General features: G+C 32.9%; 1 protein-coding gene across 1 annotated transcript in view; it reads right to left on the reverse strand.

The window, feature by feature from the left end:
* Nucleotides 1-2,289: 2,289 nt before the first annotated feature.
* The window catches only part of LOC106687370 (amyloid-beta A4 precursor protein-binding family A member 3), a gene marked incomplete at its 5' end in the record, with an annotated part of 137,931 nt that continues 127,488 nt past the window's right edge, over nucleotides 2,290-12,732 (reverse strand). The window contains 1 exon segment of the mRNA XM_067047441.1: nucleotides 2,290-2,482. Within this exon segment, the coding sequence (XP_066903542.1) occupies nucleotides 2,411-2,482 (72 nt within the window).

Below are 12,732 nucleotides of genomic sequence, written 5' to 3' on the forward strand. Positions count from 1 at the left end.
TTTCAAAAAGTATAGTACATAATGAATCAATAAATATTGTCATGTAGGAAATTTAATGCATTTAAATCAGCAGTTAATAGCTTTGATATTAATTTATTAACGGCTTTATCCCTTCACATTTAACATTTTAAATACACTAGTTTTTTTTTGTATAATTATGAGAAATGTTTCGTCAACAAAATTTTATATAACAGGAACATGTTTTGGTGTTTTTTAATGATATTCTTTTTTTTTTTCACCTATTATAATATGATACGTTAAAAGGAAAAAAAGAAAGAAAACATTACTCTTGACTATCTATTTGTCTATTTAATGTTGTTGATAGAATAATGGAATGTCATGTCCAACAATTTAGGAAACATACAAATAACTTGAGAAGCTTAATCATTCCCCAAAAAATAATTATTTATTTTAAATATTCATCAAAACAATGTTACTAATTACATGAAATATTAAGTATAGGAAACACTCTATTATTCTTCATAAGAATAAGATAATTAAAACATTTGAATAATAAATAAACTGTCAATAAAAAAAACGAAAAAACCCAAGAATAATTGGTAATTTTATGCTACAAACAATAATTTAAAAAAAAAATTGCAAACATTCGAATACTTTAAGATTAAAGTTTAAAGCAAGCATAATTATACACAAATATTTTTTATAGCAACGTTTCAAATTTTATTTAATTTTTTTTTATATGAAAAATACTAGCAAAATTTATGACAGGATAACAACAGGAGAAAATAAAATACTGGAGTTATGTCTTGAATTAAACAATTTCTAACATACTTAGATTTAATTAATTTGAAATTACTAGCCAGCTATACAATAACTTTCAATATATACAAAATAATAAGAAGTATTAAACCAATATTTACTTAGTAGCAACTCTATATTGAATTGAAAAAAGAAAGATATTGTGTTTGTACGAAAAATAATGATTCTACGTGTAATATTTTATAACCTATATTTACTTTCATTAACAAAAAGAATGTATTTATACTTTTGTTCTTTATCAAAAACAGTAGTTATTACATTATTTAATTTTATTATTTCAAAATGTAATTTAGATTCTGCCCCATCTAAAAAATAATAAAATAATATAAAATTAAATCAAAGTTAAATATTTCTAATTATATATATGCCACATAGATGCTTGGAATACAATCTATATTCACATTTAAAATAAGAATCATTTCTTATAATGCACAGATATTTTCACAAAAAAACATTGTCATAATAGATCACAAAAGCCATTTTAATGGCATTTCCTCTTATTGAGTATTATAAAAAATGTCATAACTTACAAGTTCATGGAAAAAGTCTTTTGACAAAAAACTTGACTAGAAAATATTTCATCACACACCAGTCTATTTATAATAAATAGGCACTCAAGTCCAACAAATATACAATAATGCAATTTCATGATTTCACCTTTTCAAAAAGAGTTTCTTTACCCTTAAGCTATCGAAATCATGAAGATTTAATATTTTTGTCTACTTACGTGGAAAAACTCTCAAAATATGTTTCTTAATCCACATAGAAAATAAGTGACCAATTTCAAGAAGCATATGCTTCGAAATTTTGATCCCATATTCACCATTCATAATGATTTATAAATTTTAGTATTATCATGTTAAACATTAACATGGATTATTACTTCCAAAACAACAGAAAAAAATATTTTGTTCCCAATAAACTGCATGTATTTGACATCAGAAGAAAAGATTCATTATTCAAAAACTGAAAATAGTTTTTAAATAAAACAGGTAAAGTTCTAAATCGTAGAAAATATTTAATATATTTAATGAAATAATTTAAAATATCAAAACTAAAACTCAATAATGTATAACGCAAAGGTATATCTTTAGATTAGTTTAAAAAATACACATTATTGGAAATATAGCAGAAAATAAATTGGAAAATATTTTCAAACCCCTAAGAAAAAAAAAAATTTTCTTAATCTGAAAAAATAATAATGCTTTTTATTAGGGGCAAAAATACATTCAGTACACACAGTAACTTAGGAAAATACTCAGGACGATATTGAATGGAAAAACTTTCCTCATTGAAATTTTTAAAAAAATATATCAGGAAAGCAAATACATACAAACAAAACATTCAGCACAAAAAATATTTAGAATATTTCTTATAATAATTATTACAAATTGTATTAATTTATAAATTAAATTAAAATGGTAAAAATTCAAAACTAGCAACATGCCTCAGGACAAATTTCTTTCAATTCGAGTTTGAAAAATACGAGTAAATGGCAAGTAATCAATGTTCACCAAATGCTCACATCAGCAAAAATATATTTACTGTAACATTTATTCAAGGGGAAAGAAGCACTGTTTTAGCAATCTTCCACCTATAATTTTTGGGAAACATATGCATTAGTCATAATTTAAATATAAACAGGGGTTTCTTGTCCTGTGAGGAGTCTGAACATGGAGGTAGGCATTGTTTTCATTAAGATCTGAAAAATAAAAAAAACATACAAATTTTATTTTACTGAAATTTATTAATTCATTTTTTTTTTAAATTTTCAAAATGAAATGGGAAGTTTGTTCATTATTCCCTCAAATAGGGGAGGCCTTAAAGTAAAATATTTGTAATTTTAGGCTTTTTATAATGTATAAAATATGAAATTTCAAATAATACAGTAGAAATTCAGAGAATCAATAAAAAGTATGGAAAAAATATAAGGCATAATATCTCTTAAGCCAAGTAAACAAGTTGTTACCCAAATATATAAGTAGTGGTATAATAAGAAGCTTATTAAATATATACTGAAAAAATAAATGTTTTTTTTTTTAATGAAGTTTTATAGACCAATAAAAAATTTTAGCAACTCTATTTAACAAATCTAAGCAAATTTTATTAACTAAACAAGTAGATAATGTAATCCATGCATTTAAGTTTTTTATAAAAATAAAGCAAGAATATTTATTTAATTATTTTATTAATATCAGAAATTGAATTAGATTTATATATGTCTCAAAAAATAAAAAAAAATTGACAAAAACTTTCATTAAAATGTATTAATTTAAATTTTAAAAAAAATTAAGTTTTCCTGTTTATCACAGACCAATTGTAAACAAGAAAACTAATAACTTCAGTAACAAGACAGCACAGGAAGATCGCTGATTGACCGTGTGTAATAATAAAAGGAAGATGGTTCAGGTGCCATCAAGTAAAAACTCAAATAATAATAATAATACTTTATTTATTCTGGGACGAGGAGATACTTAAACAAAAAATACAAAGAAATATAAACAGTCATTATAAAAAATAATTATAGGTTACTTTCTCAGTTTTATCAGTTGAACAATAAAAAAAAAAAAAAAAAAAAAAAAAAAAAAAAAAAAAAAAAAAAAATGAATAAATAAAAAAATCCTTACGACGGTAGGAAGGATAAAGCCACTTCAACTCTGCATAAAAACGGGAAACAGAGGCGTCCCTAGGGATTCCGAAGATGAATCGTACACAGAAATTTATCAAACGTTTTAATTTCGCCTCGAGATCCCCAAAGACTCCCCCATATAGTATTTATTAATACTATAAATAGTGATTAAACTATTTATATTAAGCTAATGTACAACAACAAACCAATCACATGAGACCCAATCCGCCCACTTCTGCTCCAATTTAACCTACTCCTAAGGAACCTTCTTGAGACCAATCAGGTTAACTGCCACACTTACTTTAACCTCTTTTATTATAATTCTTAGCCACTTACACGAACTCCCTACAATCCATAAACTGATAGTAAACCTGGAAACCCCCTTCACTCCATTACTTCTAATATCAATGCTCCCTCTTCTAAACTTAGCAAATTTCTTCTTCCTATCCTTCAAATTTTTAGCCATAATATATTGATATTGATATAACCCTTATAATATCCGTAATTCCTTCCACCTTAAAAAACTATTACAATTCTTCAACATACCGTACAACTTTATCTTAACCTCATTTGATGCCAAAAGCCTTTTTACTAACATCCCCATTGATAAAGCCCTTCATGTCGTTGAGAAGAATTGGACTATTATTCAATCTCATACCACACTTAACCTGACCTCATTTCTTTCAGCTTTAGAACTTTGTTGTAATTCTGGTTGCCTGACCTTTCATGATAAATTTTAATACCAGATTAGCAGACTTGCCATGGGTAATTGCCTTACTACTGTTATTTTTAATATTGTTCTTATTGACCTACTCGACTTCATAATACTTCTATTTTCTCAAGACTTAATTTCCATTAAGAAGTACGTTGACGATCTCTTCCTTGTCCTCAATCCTGACAGAATCCCCGAAAACCTATTAGCCTTTAACTCCTACCACCTTCGTCTTCAGTTTACAGTTGAACATGAATTTGACCATTCCCTCCCTTTTTTGACCTACTTATTATCAGAAATCCTAATGGCTCCCCATCCACTGATTGTTATACCAAACCTACCTATTCTGGAAGACTGCTCAACTTCTTTTCTCAACACCATTATCACCAAATAATAAATGTTGGTAAGAACCTTATCCACCAATCCCTTTCTCTTTCTGACCCTCGATATCACCAGATCAAAATACAACGTATTAAGCAGATCCTATTTAACAACAATTTCCCCACATGAAGTGACGAACAAACTCATAGATTCTTACCTTTAACCCTGCAACTCAAGTTCCTCCTATCTCAACTCTTCTACATCTACTCCATCTCTTTTACAGGTCCCTTCCCCATTCTTTTTGACAATATCCAAAAATCCTTAAGATCCACTATTCCCACCCTACGTCTTGGCTTGAAGTCCCACAACAAAATTTCTTATCTTTTTCCCAATTTAAAAAACCCTATTCCTTTTTTATACTGTTCCAATGTAGTTTACTGGATTCCTTGTTCTACCTCATGTTATAAATTCCTTCTATATCGGCAAAACTAAGAATCAACTTAAAAACCGTATTTCCCAGCACAAAACTTCGATCAACTCCTGTAACCCTTTTGCCTCTAAATTGTCAGAACACACTTTAAACCTCAATCATTCTTTTAACTTCAATTCTTGCAACTGTCCCCAACCATAAAAAATACCTCATCTCGGAATCCATCCATATAAATTTAACAGAGAATTCCATAAATCATAAAGTCAAGAGAGACTGCATCCCCCTGACATACCAACACTTCTTAAACCTTATAAAATCCCCATAAATCTTCTTTTCTTTACGTTCAGCATTTCAGAAGCCCACTTTCCTGTCATGTCTTTTATCTGGTTTTATTTTTTAAATTCTCACCCTCATACTTAATTTTATCACTTTATATCTTATAATTAATATCCATTCTTTTTCTTTTGTACTTGTATATCTTATTTTTAATTTATATTTATATGTTACTTCCAACTTTAGTATACTTACATTAATTACTTTATAATTATTAATGTTTCTATTATACAATTTACACACCTCTGTACCCCTATTTATTTTCTATTGTCTTTTCTTCATCATATTATATTTATGTATTCATTCTTTCAACTTCATTTCTTTTATGTATTTAATCCTTGTATATTTATTTTTAAAAAATTAATATAATTTCTTCCCCCTATTATGTATATTATCATTTAATGTTTGCCTATTTTTAATATTTTCTATACTGTTTACCTTAAAATTATTTTCAAATATAATGTACTATAACTCAATCACCAATCTTCTCTACACATCCTGTCAATAGCAGTCCACTTTCATTCTGACTTCCAGTCTGAAAGGTACGTATATTTTATTCTTATCCCCTTTTTTCCATCTCTTAGTTTGTACTTTATTTTATATTTCTTCTTTTTATCCGTGATTATTTTTTTTCCATTAATTGTCTATATACCTTTTATTATTCTTATTTAATTTTTCGTTTATGCTTATACCATTTAAGTGTTTGTATCTTTTTTTAGCCCTGATGAAGCACTACAATGTGGTACGTTAGCTCAATATAAATAGTTTAATCACTATTTGAGTTTTTATTTGACTGCAACCGGACGATCTTTTAACAAGAGAGTACTTATTTGTTGAATCACATGTAGTTATATTCTTATCCAATCTGCCATAATATCACACCATTTTACAGTATTACTGTAGGTATTTTTCATTTTGTTTTTACAAAATAGTAATAATAATTAAGCTTAACAAATCAAGAGATTAAATCCTGATACTACAAAAGAATTTTACTTACATAACTCTCAACACCTAACTCCATTGCAAACAAAATAGACTTAATATTAATCTCTTTTTTTTCTCCCCTTACCTGACCATTTTTAACATACGCAGTGTTGGCAGCAATATTATCTCGCACATAGGATCAGCGAGTGCTACAGCTGCCAATAAATCAAAGTAACACCAACCTCCCATCAGGTCCATGTATTTTTCAGGAAATTACCAATTACTTTTCAAGTTATTCATTACTTATCAAGCCTAAGTTTATGATCCCATTATAATTACAATGATCTATAACATCAGTTACATTTACCGGGTAAAGGCCCATTTAGGCAATAAAAATTAATCTTTTCTCTAGTTAATTCATCTTTCTTGGACCCAAATATTTTATACAATACTCTATTTCCAAAAACATAGAGTTTTCTAAACATTTTTCTTCCCCAAAAGTAAGTGGTTAGGGATTATATTCATAAAAACCGGATCAATAAAACATTTTTTACATATTGTAGACCCAATATTGAAATTTCCTTGCTCTATAATCATCACCAGTTCTGGTGCTATCCTTGCAATTTGGTGTATCTATATTTATAATCAAGACTTGATCATTTATCAGAATCCATTTATATTATTTTATTCAATGTCAAAATTTCATGACTTTATTCAGCGAAGATGAAGAATCATCTTTATATTGATATAATGTGCAGCATTGGTCCATTGCCCAGCAACCATCAAATGTTCCGGATGCCCTATTCCAGTCTACATTCAATTACGAAGCCGAAATCTCGGCATGTGCCGATAGACCGGGGGTGGATCAGGGCTACTAAAGTGTGGGAGCTCTACGGTAGTCGTTGCATGAGAATGCTTTAGAATAATGGAATATGTATGTGACAAGCAGGTACTCTCAGGGTCAGAATGGGCGAATGCCCTGAAACTAAATATCAACTACGCACCCCTGCGTGGAGTCCCAGGGGCCAGTGCACAGCAAGCAGAAGTTGGGTCCCTCTGTCGCAAATACGGCAGAGAGTCTGAAGCACCAGCCCATGTGCTGGGAAAATGCCCCAACAACTCCCTCCTTATAACACGCTGGCACCACAGGGTCAAAGAAGAATTGATAAAGACTTCACCTGCTTTGAGGAGGTTCATTGCGTTGACACCGACGGATCCACGATACAAGATACACCGATATAGTCGCATTTACAAAAGTTGGTGGCACAGCTCTGGTCTTGGATCCGATGATAAGATTTGAGAGTAATGACCTCGAACAGGAAGGTGGAGTGGAAAGGGAAAAAAAGGAAATATATGAAAAATGCATCCCTTTCCTTAAGGAAAAATTCTTCCAGACCTTCGGGGAGAGAGAGTTCATCGTGAGAGGCCTCTGGTTTGGATCTCGCGGAACAATACCAGATAGAACAAGGAACTTCTTAAAGGAATAGGTGTTAGCATTGTGGATATTGCGATCTTGGCAGAAAATATTATTTTGGACTCCCTGGGGATAATACATTATCACCTGCATGGGAATTAGCTCTAGTTTATTCATTGTTTTATTTATTTATTTTAGTAGGCGGACCTGTCAATTTGTGTGTTTTAACTTATTTATTCATTAAATTATTTTATTTTTATTATTATTATTATTATTTTTATTTATTTATATAACACAATAAAGTAACTAAAGAATGAATCCTTAAGTTAAAATGTACAAAAAGAACACGAAAAACAAAAAAAAAAAAAAGCTATAAAGCCTACTATATATACACATTATAATAACGGGAAGAAAATCATATTACAAAATAACAGAGCTAATTAGACTAAAAGAAAGGGAGAAAAAAATTATGATTTTAAATGCCTGGATCGAGAGGGATGCAAAGGTGCCGTAAGAGGGTATGCCTAACCCTCTGAGCACCAGTTATCTCCTGAATGGAAACTATGTTGTGTACGTAGCACTACCACTTTGAAATCCCCTTCATATGGCTGACCCCCCTTGCGATGGTCGGACGATGGTTGAGAATATACCATCATACCCAATGATACTTTGTTTTAATCATCTGGAACCGCCAAGAAAATGCGATTTGCCCTGGAAAGTTTTTCTTTGAGAAGTCTGGAGTGCACCAGCTGGGAAATGTTGGCTAGTTGCTTACGCTTGTGAACGACAGCATCTCTTAGATGCGTGTATGCCGTTGTGAGCAAATCTCCCCTTCTTCGTTCCGGGTGACCGAATACAACTTCGAATGGTGTAAGCCCTGTGGCAGAATGAATTGTGTTATTGTATGCCAACACCACTCTAGGCATTGCTGTGGTAGCTCCTAGTCCCATGGTTATGTAATTGGAACAACTGAATATGTTCCCCTAGAGTATTGTGAAGGCGTTCAACGGACCTGCGCCCTTGTGGTTTCCAGAGGGAATTGAAATGCCATTTTATATTCAACTTGCAACATTCTGTGCTGGTACGAGCGTTTCGAAATTCCCTCCCAGTCGGATGTAATGGTTTGCAGTACCCCATAGCACGACATCCAGGCAAACATACTCTCCCAAATGGCGTCAGATGTTTTAATTGGCAAGGAATATATCATAGCTAATTTACTAAAGTTGTCTAACAAGGTTAGCCAATGTGAACCCTCCCAAGTAAAAATGTCAACCTACATGTCTAATAGCTGCGAATTTGGGGTATGAGTGATTTCTGGATGGATTTAATAGGATGTCTATCATATTTGGCGGGGTGACATACAGTACATGCTTGCAAAACATCCTTAATCGAACGACGCATGTGGTGCCAGTAATACCTGCAACGCAATGCGGCCAGAGTTTCAGGTATCCCACGATGGTTAGTTTTTCTTTCATGGTAGCTTCATGGAACTCTTTTTGGCACTCAGGATCTTTTATAGTTTCCATGATCTTAGAACATAAAATGATGTTTCTATCAGCTCCAATCCTTTATGTTCCTAACAGGTGCCTAATAGGATCTAAGATGGTTTTATTTCCAGCGTACATGTAATATGTTTTGCAACGTTTAGTTAAATCATTGATTATGCGGATGACATCTTCCGGTACAACCAAGGGAATGGTCCATACAGTTACAATATTGTGGTTGTCAAACCTAGTATGTTCTGTTCATAATGTACCTTCCGTTTTTGTTTTTCAAATAATCTGCCACTTATGTTGGTTCACTATGGTATCAGTTTCGTTGAGTTGTGTATGGTGGGTTCTCGGGGGGACTTTTTGGTGGATAATTTGAAAGTCGAAGTACCCAGCTTTTCTTTCCAGTGTCCGACTCTATCTGATGACTCTTTAAGGCCGTCTGTCTAAAGTAACGGTTTATGATCGATACGTAGAGTAAAATGCCTACCAAACAAATACGGGCGAAAATGGTCGATTGCCCAGACGATGGCTAACAGTTCGCGCTCCAGCACGCTATATTTAGACTCAGCATCTGACAGCTGTCTGCTGGCAAAAGCCGGCCTATCTCCAATATCTGATTCTTGCAATAAGACTGCCCCAAGCGCCCTTTCACTAGCATCCGTTGTCAATATAAATTCATCTTGAAAGTCTGGGAATGCTAGCACCAGTTCCGCAATTAGAGCTTTCTTGCACCTATGGAAACACTCCATATGTTCTTAGTAAAGTTAAAGGACCGACCCTTTTTTAAGAGCTGCATGACTGGCGCAATTATATCAGCTGTGTTCGGAAGAAATTTTTGATAGTAATTTATCATCCCAAGAAAACTCTTAAGTTCTTTGTGGTTAACAGGTGGATTAACTTGCACTATGGCTTCTACCCTGGTCGGATCTGGTTTGGGCCCTAGTTCGGATAAGAGATGTCCAAAAAATTGTATTTCCTCCTGAAAAAAATGGGATTTTTCCTTTGACAACCTTAATCCAAATTCCCGAATATGTTCAAATACAGCTTTAAGGTGGGCTATATGACATGATGAAGAAGGATTAAAAACTGTAAGGTCATCCATGTAGATTTGGCAAGTCTTCTCCTAGCCCGCGAAAAAACTCATCCATCAATCACTGGAATGTAAGAGGTGCATTCTTAAGCCCAAATGGCATTTGAGTAAATTCATAATGCCCTCTGCCAAACATGAATGCTGTCTTTTCTATATCCTCCTCCCGCATCTTAACTTGATGGTAACCGGATTTGAGATCAAGGGTTGAAAAAACACGGGCTCCCGCTAAGTGATCTAACATAACTTCAAGTCTGGGAAGGGGATACCGTTCCTCTAGTGTTCTCGTTAAGTTTTCTATAATCGATCACTAGGCGAAACAAGGGGTCAGCCTCTGAATCCCACTTCTTTTTCTCGACAATCCACAAGGGGCTACTGAACAGTGAGGTACTATGACGTATAATCCCTAGACGAAGTAGTTCACTTATTTGTTCATTCATTATTGCTGTCATTGACTGCGGGTATCTCCGTCCTTTGTATAGGAAACTTTGTTTTCTTTAAGAGTTATTTCATGTTTGGTCTTCTCATTGGCCGGTAGTGGGCAACCCTTCCTGTAAAATATATCTGTAAATTCAAACAGTAGTAACTCGACATTGGGTACCTGTACTATGGGTATCTACGTGATGCTCATTTCCATTAGTTTTTAGTCTCCCATGATAATCTTTAGTTCCCAGGTTCATTTTCCAGCGTTCCCGGCTACCCTGCATCTGAAAACCGACCTTATCCAGAACATCGCATACCTTATTCATCACTTGAACTATTATCTGAATATTCCTCAGAACTTGAAGTTGGAACATCCAAGTGACGTCTTGTTCTGTGAGGGTTCACTTTCAATGGTTCTAGGGCTGAGTTCTGTCAGTAAATCCAGGGACATGCCCTTGCGATATGACCCTTGTTCCCACATTCAAAGCACTTGACCCAAGGACAGTTTGCTGCAATATGGCCTTGACGATTACATTCATAACACCTACGAGCTTCCTCTTTTTTGGGTCCTCGAGGTTTACTGCTCTGTTGCACGTCTCTGCCATCTCTTTTTCTATATTCGACCTTGGGTAATCGAGGAAGTTTTGGCCTGAAGTCGAATTGCGCCTTGTAATTTCTCCTATTCCTAAAAGGTACCTGCCTCCACTGCTGAATATCTCCTTCCTCCTCTCTGGCCTCTTTGTCCATAATGTCACGAACACATTCGATGAAGGATTTTTCCACAGCTAATTTTTCTCGTACGATCAAGTTCCGTCCTAATTGTACCTTCAAAATTTTGTCAAAAATCTAGCTAGCTGCTGTGATGCTTCCGTCTGTCCTACAGTCTTCATTAGTTTTTCGGAGATGGCTGTATATTTATTCAGCATATTTTCAGCAAAACTGTAATCTGATTGTCCGGACTTTCTCACTTCTGTGAAGAGAAGATAAACGTCCTCTTCTGGCGTCTAGCGTCCTCCTCCGTATGCCTTTTGCAGTCTTTTAGTAACCTCATCCCACGAAGTTAGCTCATCCACTTGCATGCTATTTAACACATCCCGTTTTACCCTTTCTATCAAAGAGGCCCTTAATTCCGTGGCATCTAGAGCATCCACCAATCCTACTTCGATTCTTGCCTCTATCAGATTATGAATCTGATTTCCTCTCTTTAAAAAATGGTTAAGGTGCCCTAATTCTCCACCGGATCTTTCTAACTCTGAAACAGCATTTTTTAAGTATGTGGTGGTAGCCGTCTTCACTCTTGTCTATTCTAGTTGTATTAACTCAGAATTTTTATTGACCGCCTGAGCGATCAGTGGATTGCCAGTAGGTGGATTGGTGTTCTTTCCACTAGCCTGCTTCATAGGTTCACTCTGTTCGACCATGATTGTACCTTGAGATTAAATAAATGGCACTACAGTATCTAACCAAAAACGCAATAACCGTATCTAAGCAATAATCTATAACTAATCTTACCTATCTTTCAATATACAGCATCAGTCTTGAGATTATGGACTTCTTAAAATTTCTTTTGTTCAAGCACTAACACAACTTACTTAATTTTCCCAAGTTTCGGCACCAGTTAAAATATTTAGTAAAGTTAAAATGAATTGAACACTCTGAATGCTTGAATAATACTGTAATTTATTTTTACCTTCTACATAAGTTATCAGCTGTTATTACAATGCTTGTTTGATAATAGTACTTATCCTATACACTTTTTATCATATGCACTACTAATGTCAAAATTTCATGACTTTATTCAGTGAAAGGTGAAGAATCATCTTTATTTACAGTGATGAAAATGTTATAACCAATATTATACAAGAAAAACAAGGTCAGAATTACTGATTTACAAAATTATCACAATTATTTTTATATAAATAAAAATTATTTTTATAATTCGATAATATACTATAATATATATATATTGTAATATGCTCTTTTTTAGTAAATAGTATATTTTGATGTATAAAGGGTTTTTGATATGTTTTATTTTATGTATCATATTAATATTCATTTGTTTTGTTTATCCAAAAAGCAAGTTAACCAATTTTCATTGTTTATAATAACTTCGTGATTCAAAACAAAACCAAGATGGCGATACGTATTCTTCAGCCAACAAATCCGTTGAATCAAGGCCATGTTGA

This window comes from Halyomorpha halys, unplaced genomic scaffold (genome assembly GCF_000696795.3).
Source record: "Halyomorpha halys isolate HHAL.00 unplaced genomic scaffold, Hhal_1.1 Scaffold952.1, whole genome shotgun sequence".
Classification (NCBI taxonomy): domain Eukaryota; kingdom Metazoa; phylum Arthropoda; class Insecta; order Hemiptera; family Pentatomidae; genus Halyomorpha; species Halyomorpha halys.